The 25608-nt window shown below is 40.8% G+C and overlaps 1 protein-coding gene across 6 annotated transcripts in view; it reads right to left on the reverse strand.

The window, feature by feature from the left end:
- Positions 1-1011: 1011 nt before the first annotated feature.
- Positions 1012-25608, reverse strand: part of HABP4 (hyaluronan binding protein 4) — a 274086-nt gene continuing 249489 nt past the window's right edge. For 5 of the 6 annotated variants that reach the window (XM_073633090.1, XM_073633073.1, XM_073633081.1 and 2 more), the window contains 5 exons: positions 22428-22499; positions 12639-12719; positions 12401-12560; positions 2119-2289; positions 1012-1514 (listed from right to left, as the gene is read on the reverse strand). In XM_073633090.1, coding sequence (XP_073489191.1) covers positions 1458-1514; positions 2119-2289; positions 12401-12560; positions 12639-12719; positions 22428-22499 — 541 coding nt within the window. In that variant the 3' untranslated portion in view covers positions 1012-1457. The remainder of the gene's footprint in view (positions 1515-2118; positions 2290-12400; positions 12561-12638; positions 12720-22427; positions 22500-25608) is intronic. The other variant, XM_073633099.1, reaches the window with a different exon arrangement.

Below are 25608 nucleotides of genomic sequence, written 5' to 3' on the forward strand. Positions count from 1 at the left end.
AGCCCACGACCCTCAGGGGGACCGGGCAGGCCCTGAGCCCTGGATTAACCCGGAGCCACCACGGCCTAAACTAGCCCCCAGACACCCGATCACCCCCCAATACAAAAACAGAGGATGGGGGGAAAAAAAAAAAAAAAAGGGGGGGGCATGTGATCCAAAAAAGTCCCTAGGCCAGAAGCCTGGACCTCACCCAGGAAAAGAGGGGGCGGCAAGGAATGGAGGAGAGCATGGTTCCCCAACCCAGCTGCTCCACCGTGCCTGGACCGGTGGAGCCCATACTTACCCCTCCTGCAGGGATTGGTGGACGCACTCCACAAACAGGTCCATTTTCTGCCTGGACGGCGTGGCTGTCAGCCATGGCAACACTGACTCAGACAGCAGTAGCCCGGTCATATGTGTCCCTATGAGACTGTACCTCATTGGCCGCCCCGGTCAAGCCCAGAATGGAGCCTGTCACGGCCAACCCAGCCCTGAGCTAAGGTCTTTGCGCACTCAATGGCCAGGCTGGGGAGACTACCAGGATCTATATTATCCAGCCTGTCACCCAGCCCAGCAGTTGATTGCAGATCATCACAGGAAAAGAGAAAAAAGAAATAAAACAAAAATCCAAAGAACCACAGGTCCCAACAGGGAGCCAGGTCCTGACTAGGCAGAAAAACTGAATACCTAGAGCAGGGAGTGGGTTGTATACTAAGGACGGCCCATAGGTGTAGACCGGGGCTTGTTTGCTTTTTTGTTCTGCCTAGTCCTACTCCTAATAGGAGGCGATATAACCCTATCATTACGAAGGCTGTGTGTCAATGAATGAATGAGAAAAAATAAAATTTACACACAACTTTTATCTGGGTACAGTGTTGCACGATCACGTAATGGTCAGTTAAAATAACACAGTGCCAGATCGCAAAAAATGGCCTGGTCATGGGGGGGGGGGGGGGGGGGTTGTTAAATCTTCTGGAGGTCAAGTGGCTAAGGGATCAACTATGGCCTTGCAAAGTAGAAAGACACAAGCAATTTGCATAATAAGCAAGTTTATTTTTCCCAACAATTCAAAACTGCTGCATAGTGGCATAAAATATGTACTTTAAACTGAGGCAGGCGAAAGCAGCATTGCTTGCTTATCTACAGGAATTCTAAAGTCTAAAAGGTCTTTGGTTATTACACATTACATCTTCTTCCATACAGTAATTTTTATATATTACATACACAATTATATTTTTCAACCTCAAACAAGTGGAAACCTGGTGTTCCATCAAAGCCTTAAATATCTTACAATCCAGACCCAAATATAAATATAGCACAATGTAGTCTATAGACAGATATTCTATCATTCGGCTTCAGGAGTTTCACACTAAAAAAAAAAAAAAAGTCATATCCTGTAGACTTGGTCACACCTTTCCCCACATCAATGGTTACTTCTTGTGTCTTTGGAACAGCAGAACAACTTCAGAGAAGTCTGACTAACACAAAGCAGGAAAGTGGTCAGGATCTTCTGGATTCAGAGCAAAGTCATTCACCTATGAGGATGTAAAACACACATTTAGATGGCACCAAGCTTGCAAACAAGAAAGAAAGAAAAAAAAAAAAAAAAAAAAAATCACAGCGCACTTGTCAAGTCAAATCTAAAAATGAACCATTAAGAGGACCTTTTGGCATTACAACCACTCTCCATTAGTAGTTTGTTTAGTTTAAAAATTGTAGACTAGTTCAGGAAATGCAAGTGCACTTAAAGTGAAACGGTCATTCAACATATTGTATAGAAAGGACTACTTTACTCATAAAAGGGGATGGGGGGGGGGGGGGCGCGGCTGCTTTCCGAATACAGTATTCTATTCAGCAGCTGCAGACATCCCCTCTCGGCGATTTTGCAGCTCATCTAATGAGCGAGTGGAACAGTCCCTGCGGAACTGGCCAAAATTCAGTCTATAACCAGATTTAGGATGATATGAATAAGATTGCCCCAGATTCCGGCAAGTCTAGCTTTCTAGGCCTGATCCTTCCATTGCAGAAATGCACCCATTACCTACTCTAAAGATACAAAAACCTAGAACAGGGGCAGGGAAGTTCTTACATCTAGCAGCACAATACAATGATGCAGATTTAAGGCCAAGCTCCACATACATTTAGGTTTTCAAGTGTAAAGGCCTCTTCTCTTCTAACACGGCCTCGTCCTCCACCTCTTCCCCCACGGCCTGGTCGAGGAAGGTTTCCAAAATTGATATCCAGCTGGCACGTGATATCATTCACAGGTTTGCGGAAGCCAACCTGGTAATCTTCATCATGCTTCATATTCTGTTATCAAACAAGAAATACATTCATTAAAAAGGGCAGTGTACAGGCACACAATATCCTAGAGCAGTCAACAGTTGAGCCTGTACTGGATATATAGAAAACTAAGGCACACAAAAGGTTTTGTACACTTTTCAATCAAAACCATAAAAGATTCCTAAAACTTTTAAACTATTAAAATACTTTTAAGTGTATTCCTAAATGTTTTTAGCGCGTTTTAAAATTCACTGTAGACAGATTTCTTAAGCAAATAATTTTGTGAATCAGTTCAAAGTTTTTTACTTGGCAATTGCCAGTAAAAACAGCATTGTCAGCCTGCCATGGGCTGCCTATCCACCAGATTGCTACCCTATTCAGTTTGCTGCTTAAGCCAATACACACGCCAGGCTGACAACTCTGCTCCTAATTATGAGGCAGTGGTTTAGAGCTGTCAACCTGCAGCAGAAGTGCTGTTATGGGCAGGATTCTCCAGGTAACAAACATCTTAGCAAAAAGGTTTCTCTAAATTTATTGCAAACCGTATAGAGGTACAATACATGCCAAAAAAACCCCACAAATGATTGACTTACCATAAAATAATTTTCTTGGAATAGCGGTCTTAAACCCCAAAACAAAAATATTGTAGTTTACCAGTTCTCGTATGTGGTGGCTACATTATAAACATCCCCAAGTCTATTTTTCAACTTCAACAGACCAAGCTGTACAGCAAAACTGGCAGTTCGACTGGTTTGTCCCAATTCTCTGAGAGGGTCGTTTACAATGGTCAGCTTTTATTAATTTAAAACCTTTCACATCTCCCTTCATGAACTCCACGAAAACCATTTTAGAGGAAGCCAAGATCTCCTTTTCCTGGAAGTCTGGCCAACTGCTGAGAAATATACCTAGAACCTTTAAAATCCAGCATCATCCTGCAAATAAGACAACTATTTTTCGATCTTGTTTCTGGTACTCAACTTGCCCTATACCTTATGAGTTAAGACTCGTCAGTTTCAACTGAAGAACTTCTGTGGGAGTCCACAAGACCCGAGCGTCATTCAGAAAGCCACAGCCCTCCACACAGAGCGGTGACCAGCTATTTATGGATCCAGGTAAGACCCCCAGGGGATCCTTTCATAAGCTACCTAAGCAGACTTTGGAATGGGTCAATACCCAGGTGTGTCCTTCAATTAAATGCTTGTAACACCCTCTGGTAAAATAGACAAAGTAAAAAGTGGAGATCAGTCTAAAAACGCCTGGTACACAGTTTGTCCGTTCAACCCAGCAGGTTGAACAGAAAATAAATGGTCAGCTCCGATCTGAAGTTAGTACAGCCAACTCCCCCGCTGAGCTGTTGTGTTCTGACGGGGGAGTTGGCTGTACACTACACAAAACACTACGATCAGCTACTTTTTTTTGGCCGGCTTCTGACCGGGTGGCATCCACGAGCCGAATGTTGGCTGTTTACTGAACTGGCTGTCAGCCAGCATTTGGCCCAGGTGTATGGGGCTTAAGGCAGGACATGCAGAATATTCATGAGAGAATAATCGGAAAGGAAAATAGGATTTCATCCTTGGACAATGCTTTGCTTCCAATTACTAGCAGAGTGTCGGCTTTCTGGGTCATCAACCTTCTGATGCCAGTCTATCTTCAGAGGCTATGAGGCACAAGATTAGAATTTTGGGGTGTTTGCATTGTGCAACATTACAACCTTCCAGCCATCAGCACAGCATCCTCCCCTGCCCCTCTGTCATCACGGGGGTCACATGCCAAGAGAGGGAGAAGAGAAACCTTGAATACTTGTCAGTACTGGTGTTCAAAGGTGTATTTGCTTCGGAATGATAAAATTACCCTGCATGGATGTTGCTGGGTTATGTAAAATTTGATCAGCTTTTACACTTTAGAATGGGGTGTCTCAATTTTAAAGAGTGCTTTGACTGAAAGCAGTTGGAGAAACACCATGCCAATTCTTGCTTCTGTATAATTATACTGCAAATGTGCGATGGACCTGGCAGACACCCGCACACTATTGGTATTAAATCCCCCCTAGACTATGGCCAACCTGTGCAATTTCCACTCTTGGAATGTGAGGAGCCTTGGCACTCCTAAGAAAGGACGCCAGGTGTTAATGCCGATTATCCAAGGGTGAGCTTTAACTCCAAAAGACATCTGACCAAGATGATTTACAAAATTCTAGCTAAAAAGAGTGGACTTTATAGGCACACGAATACAGCGTCTAAAAGTAAATTGCTTCATTTAGTATTGGGAAAAAAAAAAAAAGTATAAATATTATATATGTACATAAATAAAACGGAGTTGCATAAAACTGATGTTTTTGAACCACACACACCACTTTATAGTATCGAATAGTAAAATCAAAGGGACAGCAGTTGGAATTCCCAAGAATGCTGTGGGTTAAGATGCGTGTCCGGGCATAGTAGTTCACTCAGTCGCTCGACATGTTGCGCGTATAAATACGCTTCTTCAGGAGCATGACAGTCTTATAATTGTAAAGCGCATAAAAAGTAATGTAGGGTGTTAGTAAGCAGATATATCCAGGGAGGGATGAACATCAGACAGTTCTAGAAAAGAGTAGGTACTAGTAACAAACAGTCTTACTGTGATTGTAGAGTCTGTTTAAGTGCTGTAGGAAAAACTGTCTGGAGACTCAGAGGCTAGGACCTCCAAAAGGTTAGAGAGCCATGTTGTCTCGTATTAAAAAATACTCCTGGTTTCCACAGCGTCTGCTTATGAAGAATTTTTCAATACGAGACAACATGGCTCTCTAACCTTTGGAGGTCCTAGCCTCTATGAGTCTCCAGACAGTTTTTCCTACAGCACTTACTCTACAATCACAGTAAGACTGTCTGTTACTAGGTACTTTTTTCTAGAACTGTCTGATGTTCATCCCTCCCTGGATATATCTGCTTACTAACACCCTACATTACTTTTTATGTGCTTTACAATTATAAGTCTGTCATGCTCCTGAAGAAGCGTATTTATACATGCAACATGTCAAGCGACTGAGTGAACCACTATGCTCGGACACACATCTTAACCCACAGCATTCCTCTTCTACCTGGATAGCATTCTTGGGAATTCCAACTGCTGTCCCTTTGAATGTACCATTCGATACTATAATAAGTGGTGTCTGTGTGGGGCTCAAAAACATAAATTTTATGTAACTCAGTTTTATCCACTTATGTACATATGTAATATTTATACCTTTTTCAATACTAAACTAAGCGATTACTTTTAGATGCTGTATTCATGTGCCTATAAAGTCCACTCTTTAGCTAGAATTTTGTAAATGTCCATTGTTGGGACGCTGGCACATTGTTAGTTGTATACCCACAGTGTCCCCTTGTGGTAGTATACTTAAATTAGAATATAATTACCGTATTTCAATCTGACTAAGATCACTTTATTGAAAATTACCATTTCAAACCCTGCATACAATGGGCTATTCACTCCTTTCGTACTACATGGTGGTGTCTTGTTGGTCCATAATTCTGTTACCTGGGGATTCTATACATGTTGAAACTGAGCCAGCAGGAAGTTAGATCTTAATGCAAAACTTTATTCACGGTTTACCCTTGTATTTGCAACCTGCCAGATTACAAGGGATTGAATCTACAGTGCCTTCATGGTCTTCTGGACACGTGTCCTCAGCAACGTATTACTTACTCTCTAGCTATGTATAGGTCACAGGGGGTCACCTCATTACACCCCCCCCCCCCCCCACCACAGTTGGTTGTCGAAAAAGGGTGGGCTAACCTATGGAAATATACTTTTCCATATATTGGGTCCTACGCCTGGTTGGCCCCCAGTTGGCGTAGCCACTTCTATATTAGTCTGAACCTGAGTAATGATAATCATATCACTCACAGCTATTGGCAAACCCTGGACATTCAGAGCCTGGGTCTTGGATCCAAGAAATGGTGTGACCATTTGAAATAAAATACAAAAATCAATTGAACATATTTGGGAGGCCCATGTGGACAATATCGATAGGTTATTTTGGGATGCCCTGAAAGCATTTTAGAGAGATACTGAACTCTACCAGGTCATATGTGAAAAAGTCATCCAGGATTGCAGATTAATTCTCCATGGCTTGTGCCATAGGAAGTCTACCTATATATTACCAACGCATCAGAGTACAGTTTACTGAAAAAAATAGATTTGCCCTTTTGCATTCTCAACCTTGCAAATTACTAGCCCCCTTAGCTGAACAGAATACCAGCACATTGATCAAAAAAGGTTTGAACCGGAGAAGGCATTGTAGTATCTGAAACCCCAGAGAACCTTGAGCGATTCCGGTACTTTATAACAAGCTGTATTCCTCCAATTCAGCATCAAGCGGCAAGTCAGAATTGGCCAGATTTGCAGATTTACTTTACTAATTTTAAGGAGGCCGAAATTACCCTACTAGACAGGGACATTAACCAGGTTCAAGGCCAAGGTCTTTCATCCTTCATAAAGCCTCCGATTCTGAAGGTTTTCCTGTGGACGTCTATAGATTAACAGATGTTCCTCACCCTGGCCAACATCTATAAAAAAGCCCTTAAAACAGGCCCCTTGCCTGACTATTGTATGTATGCTGCAATAATTTTGTTACGAAAAAAAATGATGCTTAAGATCCCCTGGAGTTAATCTTTACAGACCTATCACACTTCTGATCTTGGATTATAAAATAGGGTTGTCCCAATACAGAGTATTTGCAGGAGTACTTTTACTCCTGCAAATATTCCCGATGCCTAATCCAATACCTGGACACTCAGGAACAATCTGTGCGGCGGCAGGGAAGCTATAATCACCAATCTCCCTGTGTGGCTTTCAATAAAGCATCTGAAAACCAAGGAGAGGAGGAGAAGCACACAGGGAGATCAGCGAATATAAAAAACTCCCCCCCGCCTACACACCGATCATTCGAGTGTCCCCTGTATGCTTCTCCAGCTCCTCTGTCCTTATATAAAAATTGTAAAAAATAAATAAAGCTACTGACTGTGTTGCATATTAGTGCCACTGTTACATGACAAAAAAAAAAAAAAAAAAAAAAAAAGGCATCAGCGACTAATTGTACTGTCTCAAAGTGGTATCTGGACAACCCCATTATAAAATACTGGCTGAGTCCAGTTATCCTGTCTATTATCCACGAGGGTCAAAAAGTCTTCATGTCCACAAAATAAAACCTCCATAGACCACAAAAAGCAGGTTAAATTCCAAAAACCTGTTGAGTGGAGTCTGTTGGGCACACCAACATCTATGGCTGCATTCTCCTGGTGACCAGCAGCTATGCAAGGGTCTTTATAAAAATAACTGAATAGATAACTGCAGGGATAGATGCAAGAAATAGCCTCTTGCCTCTTGGGGAAGGATCAGGAAGGCATTTCTTCCCCCTACTGAAGCAAACTGGATCATGCTTTACTGGAGTTTTTTTGCCTCTTGATCAAATATGGGTATAGTATCTGTATATGGAGGTTTTTTTGTGCATTTCTTCTTTAATTGGTTGAACTGGATTGAATGGTGTCTTTTTTAACCTATGAATCAGTGGATCCATAAACAATTACAAGCCAACAACTTCATAGAAATGCTAGTATGCTATGATAAAGGCTTAGGCCGAAACAAGTCAGCATTTTGGAAGAGGTTACGCTATGATGCTATAAGGTTTCCTAAGAAGAAGCTGTCGTGTTTCCGGCTTGTACTTGTTATGGATCCACTGCAAATTTAATTAGCCAGAGCACTGACCACTCTGCACATTAACTTGTACTATATAGCGGTAGAGCTTGGATGAGTTTTCTTTAACTGCGCATCACTGGTCCTACAAACAAAATGGGCATTTAAGTCACATTGTCACTTCAGTATGTCCCACTAAAATGTAGGAATTTAGGCAGATTAAAATACGCCTAGGAATAAAACACTAAGGGCTCATTTACACTTGGGGCAATAACTGCTGCTGCTCTTAAAAAGGGATCCACGCTCTGATTTTCAAAGGCATTTGACAAACGATGAGGCATCGTTTGTCAATGCTGCACTACTGCCTCCTGAACACAACAGGCCTACAACTGACACGGCTGTGAAGCAAAGCCTGGTGGCATATGTACACCCCCGGCTTCTGCCTTTCCAGCTTTGTATCGAAAACTCCTCCATGGTTTCCTGCCATGTCCTTTGGGACAGGAAACCTGTTAGAAGACCAAGTAGTTCAGCAGCTGACCTCATTAACACTCTACACCTGCCCCTTCAGGAGAAGGCTCTCAGCCACCTCTGTAGCTACATGCAATCGTCAGTGAGCACCATTCTCCCAGAAAACACAGCCAGCATTTTCCTCTGCTGCTCCATTGTTTTGTACCTTTTTGCATAGATCATTAATTTGGCAGTGTGTGTAGGAACTGAGCAATCACAACAGCCAATGTGGCGCAGAGATGTAGTACTGAAAACAAACGTGTCCCTGGAGGTCTGTAACGCTCACTAAATCTGATGGTAGATCTAAAGGAGATTGCACAATCAATTATGTAGTGCTAGGACCTGCCTGATTGGATACAGAGCGATTGGATAGATAGGCGTGTCATCCTATATAGTTTTGGTAAAGCCAAGGCAGGCCATACAAAATACTTTTTTCATCCAACCAGAAAGTTGGGTGGGAGAATCATTCCAGCTGAGCTATTGTACTCTGCCAGCAGGGAACCTACCCCATGAGCAGAATACAATGATCAGTGTTGTCAGCTATAGCTGGCAGCACCAACTGTTCAGGGGGAAAAATACAGACAGGCTGGTTGTACACAAGTCAATCAATACAATCACCTAGCCCATACTTGGATCAAATATCAGTCAGTTCAGCAGGGACCAGCCACATTTCGATCCATGTATGGCCACCTTACCATGTATGCCATTAAAATGTTTATGGGATCCAAAATGCGGAGGCAAATACTCACTGTGCCATGTGAAAAAATGTGCGACAAATGCGGCAAAACGCAGAGTAAAAAAATAAAACATGCAAACCGCCAAAATATCCCACAAGCTGTGTGTAGGGTAACCTATTGAAATCAATTGGACCAAACCAATACTCAAGTGTTGAATCAGCCAAACCCCAGTGGATCGCTAGCTGGGCACTGATGTTTACACCCCCTAGTGATGCTCAGAGGAAATTATGCAGCCTATTTTGGGTATTTCTAGATGTACTCACTACTCTAAAGGCGGCAATCTGCTCTTTAACCACTTCACTACCCGGCCATAGTAAAATGACATCCACAGATGGGATCTCCCATTCTGGGTGGACGTCATGACGGCCTGGGCTTCCTGGCCGCCTAGGGGGCGCTCGCCGCGTTGCTCAGCACCCGCGATTGCCCGTTAACCGGGCCGGACCATGGATCTGTGTGTAACCACACAGATCAACGTCCTGTCAGTTGAGAGGAGACTGATCTGTGTTCCCAGTACAGAGGAACACCGATCGGTCTCCTCCCCTTGTGCGTCCCCTCCCCCTACAGTTATAATCACTCCCCTAGGAAACATTTAACCCCTCGTCTCCCCCTAGTGGTTAACCCCTTCCCTGCCTGTCACATTTATACAGTAATCAATGCAATTTTATAGCATTGATCGCTGTATAAATATGTGAATGGTCCCAGAAATGTGTCAAAAGTGTCCGATGTGTCCGCCATAATGTCGCAGTTCCGAAAAAAAAAAAAAAAAAAAAAAAAAAAAAAAAAAGCAGCAATCGCCGCTATTACTAGTAAAAAAAAAAAAAAAATCTTTTTAAAAATGCCATAAATCTATCCCGTATTTTGTAGACGCTATAACTTTTGCGCAAGTCAATCAATATACGCTTATTTTTACCAAAAATATGTAGAAGCATACGTATCGGCCGAAACTGAGGAAAAAATTAGTTTTTAAAAAAAAAAAAAAAATTGGGATATTATAGCAAAAAGTAAATATTGTTTTTTTTCAAAATTGTCGCTCTTTTGTTTATAGCGCAAAAAATAAAAACCGCAGAGGTGATCAAATACCACCAAAAGGAAGCTCTATTTGTGGGAAAAAAAAAAAAAGGACATCAATTTTGTTTGGGTACAAAGTCGCAAGACCGCGCAATTGTCGTTTAAAGTGCGACAGCGCTGAAAACTAAAAATTGGTCTGGGAAGGAAGGGGGTGAAAATGCCCTGTATTGAAGCGGTTAAGGACCGAGCCTTTTTAGAGATAGTGTTTACAAGTTAAAATCTTTTTTTTGCCAGAAAATTACTTAGAAAAAAAATATATATAATGTTTGGGGGTTCTAACACCCTAGAGAAAAAAAAAAAAAAAAAAAAATATGGCAGTTGTTGCAATATTTTCTGTCACACAATTTGCGCAGCTTTCTTACAAGCGCACTTTTTTGGAAAAAAACACTTTTTGAAAAAAATAAAACAGTAAAGTTAAACCAATTTTTTTTATAGTGTGAATGATGTTACACCGAGTAAATTGAGTAAATTCTGCCTGCTCGTTGAATGGCGACAAACTTTTACCCTTAAAAATCTCCATAGGTGAGGATTTAAAAAAAAAAAAAAAAAAAAAATTCTACAGGTTGCAAGTTTTGAGTTACAAAGGAGGTCTAGGGCTAGATTTATTTCTCTCACTCTAATTATCAGGGCGATACTTCACATGCATGGTTTGAACACAGTTTTCATATGCAGGTGCTACTCACGTCAGCGTTCGCTTCTGCGCGCAAGCTCAACGGGACTTTTTTTTTTCTTAAAAAAAAAAATAAAAAATTTAAAGGGTCACTTTTATTCCTATTACAAGGAATGTAAAAACATCCCATGTAATAGAAGAAAAAGAAAAAAAGCATGATAGGACCTCTTAAAATGTGAGATCTGGAGTTAAAAAAAAAAAAAAAAAGTCCCTTCAAGAGCTATGGGTGGAAGTGACGTTTTGACGTTGCTTCCGCCCTGCAATGGTATGGTGGAGCTGGGTGGGGGCCATCTTACCCTCTCAGCTCCAGACCACACAGGGAGAAGGATCCGATCGCCTCGGCGGCTCAGGTAAGCGGCGGAGGGCACCAGAGAGGGATGGGAGGGGGGCCCCCTCTCCCGCCACCGATAAGCGATCTTGCGGTGAAGTCACCGCAGAGACCACTTATCTGAAACCAGAACGCTCACTGAAGAGGATACCGGGTTATGGCAGCTAGCTGCTGCCATAACAACGATATTCTTCTTTAAAGTGCCGACGTATATTGTCGTGAGGCGGTCCGGAAGTGGTCAATGTTTATACACCCATGAAGAAGAAAATTTTGAAACGCGTTGTTTTCCATCGTCATTTTTTGTTTGGCAATTCCCTTCTTGAATACACTGTATCCAAACTATCCAACCCAATTTTAATATGTATTTTAACAATAAGGAATTTGTAAACTTTTAAAAGCTCAACCCTTTTATACTTTAACAACCTAGTGCCATTAGAGTTGTAAAGGCAGAACATTTTTTAATTTTTATGCATTCTATGCATCAAGATAAAAAAAAAAAAAAAAAAAAAAAAAAAAAAACCTAACAGCCCCCCCAATTATCTACTTGAGCTCTCTCCAGTGATGTCCACGGTCCCCTCAGCCATCCAGTACACTCCTCCTGATTGGCTGAGACAGATCAGCGGCACTATTGACTGTCAAAGTAAAATCAGCCAATCAGGGGAGAGAGGGGGCAAGGCCAGGTTGGGACGCCATATCTGAATGGATACACAGAGCTGACTCAGCTTGGGTGACCCCTGTAGCAAGCTGCTGGCTGAGGGGCACTTAGAGGGGGGACTAGGACCAGCAAAGTGGGACCCGAGAAGAGGAGGATCTGGGCTGCTCTGTGCAAATCCAACTGCACAGAGGCTGTAAGTATAACATGTTTGTTATAAAAAAAAAAAAAAAAACCCACAAGCCTTTACAATCATTTCAAAGTCCCATTATGAGGGTTTTTCCCCCCCATATACATATTTTAGGAATAAGCACATTAGCAACTACTTTCTCCATTTTCTGTATACCAAAAGAGTGCTGCCCATCAATAGGTGATCGATAAAGGCCAACCGTGGGAAAAGCATTAATTTACATTTTGCGATGTGAAAGTCCCATATACCCGATAAGCCCCATTTACATTTGAAAATACTTGCTGTTAACAGATATAATTACATAACTTACATCAGCAAATTTAGACTTGTGGATCACCACAGCTTTAGAAGGCATGGAAGATTCAGGCTTGCGGAGGTTGAAATCAGCCTTTGGCCTGCTTTGGTCCATCATAGATTTCCATTCATCCAATGACATCTCCTGAAGATCTTCAGAGCCCTCTTCAGAGACCCTACAAATACAGACATTGGAACAGTGTTCCATAGTCTAAAAGGTAAAACTCATTAGCAGTCATACATTTCTTCCTTACTTGAAATCTTGTTCCTCCTCTGATGCCTCAAGGGGGGGTTCAGCATTTTCTACATGCTCTACAGACACAGGGTCTTCCTCACTAAGAGAAGATTAGGAATTATAAAGTTAAAACCTTGTGCAAGCTTCAGAGACATTCCACCTATTGAACACAAGCATGTGAATATTTATGGCCAGTTATTCAAGAGGCATGGTTTATGAAGAAAAAGGAAAGAAAAAAGGAAGAATACAGCTTCATTAGGTCACCAAATCTGGTTGTAGTCATTTTAGACCAGGGATCTTCAAACTACGGCCCTCCAGCTGTTGCAGAACTACACATCCCATGATGCATTGCAAAACTCAGATTCACAGGCATGATGGGAATTGTAGTTACTGAACTGGAGGGCCGTAGTTTGATGACCCCTGTTTTAGGCTGACAAAAAAATTCTTACAAAAGGGAGTCTAAACATGTAAAAGGAGTTACAAAAAAGGTCTAAGAGCAGAATAGTACAGTGCAATATATGGATAAAACACTATCAAAATGTAGTTACCTAGCCTAAAATATATGGCATGTTCATGCAAGTTCACCATACAATACTACGTTCAAAGCAGGTATATTACAGATGCCCAAATAATTTTACATTTTTGCAAGGACTCTAAAAAAGGACACAATGTGGGTAATACAAAAGTATGAGATACAGTTGTGTCAAATATATGAACTCCAACAAGCCTGAGGTATGACTAATGCCAATTGGTACACTATATTCTTGTTTTATTAATGAGCACTTGCCGCAGGAGGTTACAAGGTTTTCAAACTTGCATACTATTGTCATTTTAAGCCACAGATCAACTCGCTCTTCACATGCAAATTCAAATTTGTTGCACATCTTTGACAATTGTATAATCAAACCCAAAGTAAACCTGAAAGTGTTTAGCAGCTTTACACAGAACATTAGGGCCCCTTTGCAAACAGGGCCATCTAGCTGCAGTGGGTCCCTCCTTGTTTTAGCGCACCCAGATGGGGACATGTGCAGCATCCAGCCCTGCTGAATGTGCCTGTCAGTCTAAGGCAGGATGTGGATAGATTGAGCTGAATGCTGTACTCTAAGGGCTCTATCACTCAGGGATGAATGCAAAGAACAAAAAGGGAGGAGAGCACTGCATCTAGACAGTTTCATTGGGGTCTAGGTGCTTAGACAGGTTATAGATTGATGAAGAAAATTCATATAAGAAGTGCAAAAAATGTGACTTGAGTGCTCTCAAATAGAAAAACCGTGTAATGATACAGGAAAAATAAATGACATTCATGTAAATGATAAAAAAAAATTCCACACAAAACTAGTGAATATCTATACCAAACAAATTATGGACATGCTCACAGGATAGGCGAGCTGAAAAAAGTTGCAGTCCAAAAAAATTAAAATAGTGAACAAGTCCAATCAAGCATGTGTTAGATGGTCGAAAATAATAATCCAATATGATGAATAAATCCTAAGGTTAAAGGATCAACACAGTGAAGGGGTCTGCCACCAATAGGATATGGGAGGGCTTACCAAAACATACGGACCCAATTCGCTTATACCAAATGGGTCAATACAGGCAGTGGTATTTAACCACTCCAGCCCCAAAAGGATTTACCCACTTAATGACCAGGCCATTTTTTTGTGATACGGCACTGCGTCGGTTTAACTGACAATTCATGCAAAGTTTTACACAAAATTTGTGTCTTTTTTCCCCCCCACAAATAGAGCTTTTTGGTGGTATTTGATGACCTCTACGGTTTATTTTTTGCACTATGAACAAAAAAAAAAAAATTTTTGAAAAGAAAAAAAAAAATTTAATTTTGCTAGAAGATCCAAAAAATAAATAAAAATGTCTTCGTCAGTTTAGGCCAGGGCTGTCTTTCAAAGCGGGACAGATTTGATTAAGTGAACACGCGTGTGGGCCGATTAAAATTTTAAATAAAAAACTGTGAAACAAAATAAGGGTCAGTGCCCATCTGCAGCCTCACAAGTGCCATGAATGCAGCCCCACCATTGCCAAGAATGCAGCACGCCCCATTGCCATCAGTGCAGCCTGATTAATGCCAATCCATCTGCAGCCTTGGAGGGGACAGGGAGGGGGGTGGGACCAGCGCAAAAAGATTACATACAGGAAAAACTCCAGTTTTCTCAGCAGCCTCTTTAATTCAAAGTCACACCTCCTATGATGGACAGAACAATCGTCCAATGGCAGTTCAGGAGACGGGACTTCCCCATTATAGAGGCTGCCATGTAAACAGGAAATTCTGTGTGTACGGCACTCGTCCCACCTCCTCCCTGTCCCCTCCAAGGCAGCCAGCAAAAGAAAAAAAAAAAAATAAAATAACCAGGCGGGCTGTTCAAAACCAGAACGCAGGCCACAATTGGCTCACGGGCCAGACTTTGGACATGCCTGGTTTAGGCCAATATGTATGCTAATTTTTTGGTAGTAAAAATAAAAAAAAAAAAAAAAAAAAAAAAATTGCCAACCTCCACCACAACTGATGCTATACAGGACCATCAAAGACAATTTCAGAGGTAGAATCTTCTCACCATCACTCCATTAGCACATGAATCCAAGCAGGGAAAATATAAAATCTCAACAGTGTAAAAAATTATAATATATCTCACATTTCAGCAGACATGAAAGCGCATATTGTGCAATTCCTTGTAGATAGACGAGATGTAATGGCAGGACAGTAGACAGACGCATTTTTGTCTTAGACATCTGGGGTGTCAAACTGTCTCTGCCATTGCGTTTATGTAGGAAATATGACCCCAAAGTGGATAACCAGTCCGTGACGACATGCGTGAGTTCCCTATTCACTTCCTGGACCCCGGCAAAAAGACAGGTGTGTGTGGGTCAAGACTAAATCCGATACCGAGGCAAGACAACACGCTAAAACCACTTTGTGTGTGCGGAACATGCGAGGAAAAAAAAAAAACCTCGTTTTTACAATAATATTGGTCATATATATATAAGTAGGTGGTGCTGCGCTGATCCTTAGTATGAAAACAAATGAAATTGGATAATAAATAAATGCGTGTATCGCAAATAAAGTGAAATTACGTGAAAGAAAAAAAATTTTTTTCCTTATGACATAATAAAAATCTAAATGTTCAATTTCTTAGATAATTGGTGAGAAGGTGGCATAAGTGGATTCTAAATAGAATAATCGCTTAAATCACTTAAAATAAAATTTACATAATTTTAAATGCATTAACGTGCTAGTGGAACTACCAAAGCACCAATAGCTGACATTAGGTTAAGCATAAATAAAGTGCATAGTGAATGTAAACAATGTGCATTTACAATTAGACCAGCAAAGTGTATGGTGCAAACAAAAAAGTGCAATGTGCAACCATAAAACTGAAGGAGTAATATCTTACTCTTTTTTCATATAGTGCATACTGTGCAAAACGACATCAAAATTAAATTGGCTGAAATCTTAAAGAATGAAAATTGACAAGAGGAGAAAGCATACATAAAATGCATAAAAAAGTCCTTTTATAAATTTGTGACAGCAACGTCCTAGCATGCACACGTTGCAATTAAAGTGCTGAAGTGAACCACATCAAGTGTTTTCTTCGTGTGCAAAACCACTCGGATAGGTAATGGCCCCTTACCTTAAGGTAATAGGGCAAAAGCATATATCAGGAAAGCTGTTAAGACGTCCACCTATAGACTCCAACACGTCCCTCACTGTCCTGGATCCTAGGATGGGATTCCCTCAGGTATGGTGCGGGGGGGTTGTATATATAGGGGGTAATCGGCAGAAAAGAAGCCAATAGTGTAATCCCGTTTGGTTAATGGTAATACTCTTTATTAAAAAGTTGTAGGTACTCACATAAAAGTTTAAAAACAGCAGTATCAATCCGACGAGCTCGTATGCCTCTGTTTGTGTGTGCAGCCTATCTCGTCCCTACGCGTGACGTCACACCTCATGACTTCATCAGGGGATTGGTCATATAACTCAACTGTATTATCTCTATAAAGGAGATGTTAATTCCACAGGACTTTATAACCTGCGGATATTCGATTTTATCTAACAGCAGGTCAATAATCCCCAAATAATGAAAAATATAAATGAAACTGTACAAAGACATGAAAATTTTAAAAATACAAAAAAAAAAAAACCAAAAAAAAACCAAAGGAATAATATACAAAATTGAGAAAGTATATATAGGAAAATGAGGATTACAAAGATTGTAAATTAAAGGGCCATCAGTAGATTCATGCTCCATTAACCGCTTCAATACCGGGCCAAATTCTGACACTTTGCTCCTACATGTAAAAATAATCTTTTTTTGCTAGAAAATTACATAGAACCCCCAAACATATATTTTTTTTAGCAAAGACCCTAGAGAATACAATGGCGGTTGTTGCAACTTTTTATCTCACACAGTATTTGCGCAGGAATTTTTCGAACGCGTTTTTTTGGGGGAAAAACTGTTTTGTGTTTAAAAAAAAAAACAAACAAAACAAAACAGTAAAGTTAGCCCAATGTTTTTGCATTTTGTGAAAGATGAAGTTACGCCGAGTAAATAGATACCTAACATGTCACGCTTCAAAATTGCACACGCTCGTGGAATGGCGCCAATGTTCGGTACTTAAAAATCCCCATAGGCGACGCTTGAAATTTTTTTACTGGTTACATGTTTTGAGTTACAGAGGAGGTCCAGGGACAAAATGATTGCTCTCGCTCCAACGTTCGCGGCGATACCTCACATGTATGGTTTGAACACCGTTTTCATATGTGGGCGGGACTTACGTATGCGTTCGCTTCTGCGTGCGAGCACACAGGGACAGCGGCGCTTTAAAAAAAAAATTTTTATTGTTAATTATACATTTTATTTTTTTTATTTTGACACTTGAAAAAAAAAATTGATCACTTTTATTCCTATTACAAGGAATGTAAACATCCCTTGTAATAGCAATATGACATGTCAGGTGCTCTTAATAGTGAGATATGGGGTCAATAAGACCCCATATCTCACGACTAGGCTGGGAAGCCTGAAATAAAAAAAAAAAATAAAATAAAACGATCGCCGCTTCCCAGCCGAAGCGGCGCCGTTTTTTTGAATGGAGAGGCCGGGTGTGACGTCATAACATCGCGCCCGGCCTCCGACGATCATAGAGACTCCGGGGACCATCTGGTCCGCCGGAAATCTCTATGCTCTACATCCGGCACCGGCGGATCCACTCTCCGCCTCACCGATCGTAACGGTGAGTCAGAGCAAGCACCGGAGGGCGGCGGGAGCGGGACGTGCCCTCTCGCCTCCCATAGGAACAATCAAGCAGCGGAACGCCCGCTATGATCGTTCCTATGGTGTAGAGATTCGCCGGCTGAAACCGGCAATATCTGAATGTCTGTAACTACAGGCATCATTCAGATATACCCGCTCAAAGCCCAGGACGTCATATGACGCCCTTGGTATTGAAGTGGTTAATAAAAGCATTAATGTTCCACTCCACATTCATACCAAGCAGGGAGTAGGACCGCAACTCTTAGATCCAGGTAGAGGTAGATTTAGAACTACAGAAGACCCTTGCTGTAGATGGAGGCTCCCTTCTGGTGGATAAGCCTCACCAAAATAGAGATGACACTTTCAAGCGGTCTCCATTCACTTCTTTCTCTACGCAACATACAGATTAAACATTTTAGACAAACATTGGAACATTTTTTTTTTTTTTTTTTTTTTAAATAAAAAGACTGCATTTTGGGCACACTTTTGCCCGATAGGGCCAAGCTCATATAGGGAGCCCCGTCATTGCAGAGTAAAACCGCCCCAATATCAACCCCCCAGTTTGGCCCTTTCCTAAGTTAGTGTAAGGAGATATCCATGCTTAGTACATAAAATAGCCAGCAGCTGAGCACTATAACCCAGATATCAGGCACAAAGAAAAATGTTCAAATAAAAGTGCAGCGCTAGGGCAAAAAGTGCAATTCATGCGAATCACACAACACATGAATTGCATACATACAAATGGTATAACATGCAATAATTGATGTGGTTTTAAATTAAATTATACCATGTGAAAAGTAATATTACAAGTGCAAATAAAGAAAAGTTCATATGCAGCCGATTTTCATCAGGAGTCCCATGAAGAGGGGGTGTATTGAAAATTATCAAATGCTTGGCAGCAGGATACCCATCACCACAAATAAAATGAAGGCTTACCAGAAAGTCAGCAACCCTCCTTATTCAGGGACGTCACAAAGCGCTTTCTTGGATCTGCGTTTCACAGAAAAGATGTCCCCGACGTCTCTCCCCAGTAGCCTCTAAAGATGCACACCAGGATCTTCACAGCCAATCAGGGCGTGGTGTTTTAAAACAGCCACAGAGGCGGAGTATATAGAGACAAAAGACTCCATATAGTAGAATATGGTCTCCTCTGCAGTTTTTTTTTTTTTTTTTTTTTTTAGCAGCAGTGCATATACATAGGATAGCAAAAGTTCAAGCTGAGAGCATGTCTCAATCCAGACAGCGATCGCATATGCACAGTAGCGTGTGTAAATGTTCATCCCGACGATCATTTTGTCATGACATCAGGGGTGACACAACAGCTCTGGCTTTTCTAAAACACCATGCCCTGATCAGCTGTGAAGTTCCTGGTGTGCATCTTCTGAGGCTACTGGGGAGAGACATCAGGACATCTTTTCTGGGAATCACAGATCCAAAGAACCGCTTTGTGACCTCCCTGAATAGGGGGGGGGGGGGGTAAGCCTTCAATTTAATTTGTGGTGGTGATGGCCATCACGCTGCCAATTATTTGACCATTTCCAACACACCCCCCTCTTCATGGGACTCCTGATGAAAATCAGCTGCATATGAAGTCATTTCACTTTTGTTAGCACTTGGTATTACATCACACATATGTTATGATTTTTCATTTCAAATTATTACACTTCATTATACCATTTTTGGCTGTATACACATCACATGTGTTGTGCGATTCATATGAATTGCACTTTTTGCCCTAGCGCTGCACTTATATTTAAAACACTTCTTTCATAAGTTAGTTGGCTATTACCCCTGAAAAAAGTGTAATGTGTGTCAACACAAAACATGCAGCAGAGTGAAAACACAACTCAAATCTACGGTTACCAACCATGTTTATGACAGGAAACAATTTACCTGTGCCACTACAAATATTGTCTACCTAATTACTTGCCCGTGTGGTAAATGTGGGCAGAACTATCCGCCCATTTTCTGTAAGGGTTAATGAGCATATAGCCAAAATCAGAAGGAGCAACTAATCAGTGTACCCAAGCATTAAATCGGAAATAACAGATCCAAGGGGTACATCATTTTTAACGATCGGTATATACCACCTTGGAGGGGGTGGCGAGCTAGTACTAGGGGTGTATCGCGACTTGAAACATTTTTCGATCTACGAGTCACGGTCCTACTTCGTTCGGTATGAACGGAGTGGGACATTAACTGCTTTTATTAATAGAGCATGAATCTGATGGCCAAATTTACAGTTTTTGTAATCCTCACACACCCACTTATATTATACATGTTCTGGGTTTTTTTTTTTTTTTTTTTTTTTTACATATATTGTCTGTTTACTCTTCATTTAAAATTGTAATGTCCGCATTTGTATAATTTTTAATAATTTCTATTCATCATTTGTGGATTGACCCGCTGTTGATAAACTACTGAGATTAAATTTTATCCAAGTCCTGTGGAATTAACATGTCCTTTATCGAGATAATATAGCCGAGTTAATGTGACAAATATAGTTGTAAAAACAAGGTTTGAATCACATATTGGCTCTATTGGCTATTTGTTACATCTTTAAGATTGGCAATGGCATAGCGGTAGTTTGTGTGCCCTGATACCATAATTAGGTTTGATCTGCATACATAACGTGTTGACAGCTTTTTATGCTTCGATTTCAGGGCGAGGCATGACCCCCAAACACACGGTTATAGCATGTGGTCTTGCCTCGGTATCAGAGCCACATGAACCTGTGCCATTTTGCCAGGATCCAGAAGTGAATTGGGAACTCACGCATGTCAGGTCACAAGCTGGTTATCCACTTTGGGGTCATATTTCCTATATAAACACAATGGCAGAGACAGTTTGACCACCTAGATCTGTTTAAGATGAAATGTGTCTACACCATTACATCTTGTCTATCTACAAGGAATTACTCAATATGCACTCATGTCTGCTGAAATGTGAGCATTATATATTTAATATAACTCTTGCCTATGGTTTTACACTGTCGAATCTTCCCTCCTTGGATTCATGTGCCAATTGAGCGATGGTGAGAAGATTCCACCTCTGAAATAGACTTTGATGGTCCTGTATAGCAGTGTGTAACTTTGCTGCATCGGTTGTGGCGGAGGTTGGCAATCCCCCCAGTTACATTTCTTCCGACGACAAGTGGAGGGGCGATTTTAACCCCCACTGCCTGTACTGACCCATTTGATACAAGCTAATTGAGGCCATATGTTCCGGTAAGCCTCCTCATATCCTATTGGTGCCAGACCTCCTCACTGTGGTGATCCTTTAACCTCAGGATTTATTCATATTTGATTTCTTTTGACCATCTAACACACGTTTGGACTTGACCACTATATTATCAGCTCACTTATCCTGTAAACGTGTGTCAGTCACTTTTTTATCGTATAGATATTAACTATTTTCTGTGTTTTATCCACGAATGTAATTTTTCCTGCATCAATACACCGTTTTTATATTTGAGAGCACCCACGTCAATTTTGCACTTATTAATTTTCTTTTATGTGATTAGCACTGCACTATTTATCCATCCATATACACAAATTGTCCGTTGTAGTGCCAGCTGCTGTTTATTGGAACACTAGTGCGGTATACATTTAGACAGATTATAGCCCTACGATCTGTGGCTCTCCAGCTGTTCTGAGGCCTATGTTCTACAACAGGGGTGCCCAACCTTTTGAAGAGTGAGGGCCACTTAAGCGACTTGGTAACTGCTCACGGGCCACAACAAGTGAATGACAGGTTTGAGTACACGCTGCATATGCAGAGCAGACACAGCCCACTCTAGGGGGGTTCTGTGTCTCCAAGCCGATCTGCCCAGATGGAAGGGGGATGGATGTTTGCTTTTTTTTCACCTTCAGAGGCTTGAAGGTAGGTGGGTGTAAATTGACACAAGTCTGTTTACATCTGCTGTTCCATAAAAATGAATGGAGGGTCCGAAGGGGCCCAAGGCCGCTTTCACACTGATGTGCTGCAGTTTACCCATGTCATGGGTGTAGTGCACCTGTGGTTTTCCTGCCATTTAGCTGCACTTTGCCATAGACTTCTATTATATCCTGCAGGTGTGGTGCACTTTCTGAAAGCTCACCAAACCGCAGGCCATAAACCGAAGTCTATGGCTTAGTGCAAGTAAACCACAGGTGTACTGCGCTGCATCTGCGGATCAGTTTGAAAGCACTGCAGAACAGATATGCCCATATATACACACACTGATTTTAGTAATAAACTTACCTTTGATAACAGCCTTCCATGCAGGTATCTCTGACTGTTGCTTTCCCAGGCAGAGTACATTTGGTATCGCTACCTTTACTGCTGGCTTCATTCACAACACTGATGCTCTGGGAGGGGGGGTTGCAGCAACCCGCCATTCCCGAGCAGGTCACGGGCCACTGGTTGGGCACCCCTGGTCTACAAGGTGCACTGGATTTGTACCTCAACAGCTAAAAAAGGTATACATTTTCTATTAGTGAACTTATTTAAACAGAGGGTTGTACATCTGAAGCTGACCACAAAGTGTGATTATTATGCTGTACCTGAAATCATCTTTAATTGAGCCCCAGTTGTGAGGTCCACTTCCACCCCTCTTGTCTTCTGCTTTTACTCTACTACAGACAGAAAACATTGGCTTTAAGCTAATGGTCAGTCTCAGTGTGGAATAAGTAACATGACAAAGATCAATATACAAGTATGCAACCCAGCCTAGGCATTTACATAGAGGTTTGATCAAAAGGGAGATTGACATCACATGATCAGCAGAGCAGAAGATGGAACTGTTGTGAGAAATTGGTGCGTTTTCTCCAGTACATCAAAGGTAATGTTTTACATGTCACATTTTAGCGCTGAAATCATACAAAACAAATACAAGAGCCGTGTGTATTCTTACATGAAATCCTGGTGGGTATTTCTTCCAGATCTATGCAGTAATCCAATGTGAAACTCTTCTTGGACTTTGAGCAGGAGCTTTCTGTACTAAAGACCAGTCACTGCTGCTCTCCTAGTGACTAGCCTTGTAGCCAGGCCCATCTCCCCAGGTTTCTACAGGCAACCTGTAGTGTAGGACATGTTGGGTCCCACCCACAGTTCTTTACAGGTTACATACAGAACAGTGACCAGTTAACATCTGGGTTTGCAATGGGCATTTTGTGCAAATCTACCTCCTTTATAGGTTAGGAGGCATGTGAATTTTTGCCTGGCATTTTAGAGGAAAAAAAAAAAACCCACACACCACACGTAGCTGGCACTGCTAAAGGGACTTTCAGAAAGTCTGCCCTAAACTGAGTCAACACTAAACCAAGGAACTATGCAACCAGATTAAAAATAATTTAGGATTACTCTTAGGTGATAAAGATTTAAAAAAAAAAAAAAAATCTTACTGACAACATATCCATAGAAGTTAAACTTTCCCTTCTATCCCACTATCAGTATTTAGCAACCACTCAGGATATTTGATTTACTCCCAAAAATAAGCCCTTTTCTCCCCCATGTACAACCCTGACAGCACAGCCATAATGGGAAGGACAGAGGCCTGAAGTACTTTGGCAACACAAAATTGTTCCCCTGACACAAAGGACTTTAAACCCATCCTATGCAAACATTGATAGCCCAACTGGCACTTTGATGCCTTCTCTTTCCAGATATTGGGAAAAATCATGAACATGCATCTCCTCTACTGCAAGAGACCGCATCCCAAAAAGGTCCATTTAAATTGTTTTTTGTTCACTAAAGCACTAGAACCATTTGTGATCTTTTAAAGTCAACTTTTAGAAGGCTTCATAAGCAACCATAGACAGATCCAAAGCGTTTGGATGGAAAACTACTGACTTCTGTTGAAATAGAGAAACCTATAGGTTCACAAAAGTGAGAGAACACTATAGGTGCTTAAGAGAAGGTCCCAATTAACCTCCTGGAATTCACTCAGTGTGTGGCCCTTTCAGCTGCCTCCCACCTGACATTCCTGGGGGGGGGGGGGGGGGGGGGGGGGGGAGAAGCGCCAGGTGGCAGACGAGGCAAAACCAGCAGCATGCAATCAGATGTTGGTTGGCTGTCAAAATACAACAGGCACAACAGGGGATCTATTCAATCTAAGGAATGGTTAGATTTCTTCTGTTCAGCCCAAAGTCTGATCAAAAGACCTGTCATCTTGAATATGGCTTCACCACCGAGTAACTGACTTAACAGGTATGCAAGGTAGGAGTTCAGACTCAGGTAGTAATCTTGGCTAAGGGCAACAGCCATGGAGCCTACATCTTAAATTAATGTTATGGTGCATTTTTGACAGTGCAGAGTCCACCTAAAGGTTTGTTTGGACTAGGGCTGAAACGAATTAATCGACAACTAATCGATTATAAAATTAATCTATTACCATTTTCATAATTGATCGGCCAGTAACACAATGGGGTTAAAAAAAAAAAAAAAAAAAAAAAAACTAAAATGAGCCCTTTATAGCACAAAAAGAGCAAATAATCATTACGGTAAATATTACTTTCACAGTTCTACAGTAAAAAAAATGAACCCCTCACAGTAGTGATTATCTAAAGGGCTAAATTTATTTTTTTTAACCCCATTATGTTACTGGCCGACGTCTTAGACCTGGTTCACACCTATGATTTTGGTGCTTTTTGCAGAAACGCACTACAGTTCATTTACATGGTTTCCTATGGGACACGTTCACATCTATGCTTTTTTCAGCTGCTGCGTATTTGGAAAGGGTCAGGGACTTTTTTTTTTTTTTTTTTTTTTTTTTTTTACGCAAAACAGTGCTTTTTTGGTTCAATATACTTCAATGGAGAAGCTGCTAAAAAGCATGTAAAACGTTTTTGCAGCAATTTGTGTTTAATTTGCCCAACAAATTGAAAAAAAAAATTTAAAAAAAAATGCAAAAACGCAAGTCGCAGCAAAATCACGTGTGCAAAAATCAAAACGCACAGCAAAAAGCACTGCAGAAACAGATCAAAAGCAAACTGCATAGGTGTGTACTGAGCCTTATGCTGGCCACACGGTCAATTTTCAGACGAGAATATTCAGACGAAAAATCTTTGTACATTCGCTGAAAGAATGTTTGAAATTTTAACTTGCTTTTAACATTGTTTTTAAAGTGAATGTAATTTCTAAACAAAAACCAAATACACTGTGTGAAAATTCCTTTCACCAACAAGTTTTCTATTTCTAAATTTTCCAGTCATCATGCTTGAAAATGAACGTCGATTTGACCCCACTAACGATTAGAAAATCGAACAAACGTTCTTAAAATTAATTTTTTTTTTGACAGAAAACATTGTTTTTAAATAAAAAAAATTGATCAGAGTCTGATATTTACCAGATTCACCCTTTAATAGTATATATATATCCTCTAATAGTATATACAGTACATCTTCTAATTGTATATATAGTATATCTCCTCTGTCTTATTCTCAGAGTGGATTAGAGCTTTTGCTCCCCATTCATAAAGTTGGTAATTTATATTTAACACTGCATTAAGATATTTAGGAATAAATTCTTTTTTTTTAAACTTTACATATTAAAACTAAATTATACACCACACTTTTTTTAAGGTTATTAACCGAATAATCGATTAATCGAAACAATAATCTGCCAACTAATCGATTATGAATATAATAGTTGCAGCCCTACTTTGGACAACAAATGACTACAAAAAGCAAAGATATTAATATATTGTATTTAAACAAAAAGCTATGTTTGTCAAATCTTTAATGC

The sequence above is a fragment of the Aquarana catesbeiana genome, linkage group LG01 (genome assembly GCF_042186555.1).
Source record: "Aquarana catesbeiana isolate 2022-GZ linkage group LG01, ASM4218655v1, whole genome shotgun sequence".
In the NCBI taxonomy this organism is placed as follows: domain Eukaryota; kingdom Metazoa; phylum Chordata; class Amphibia; order Anura; family Ranidae; genus Aquarana; species Aquarana catesbeiana.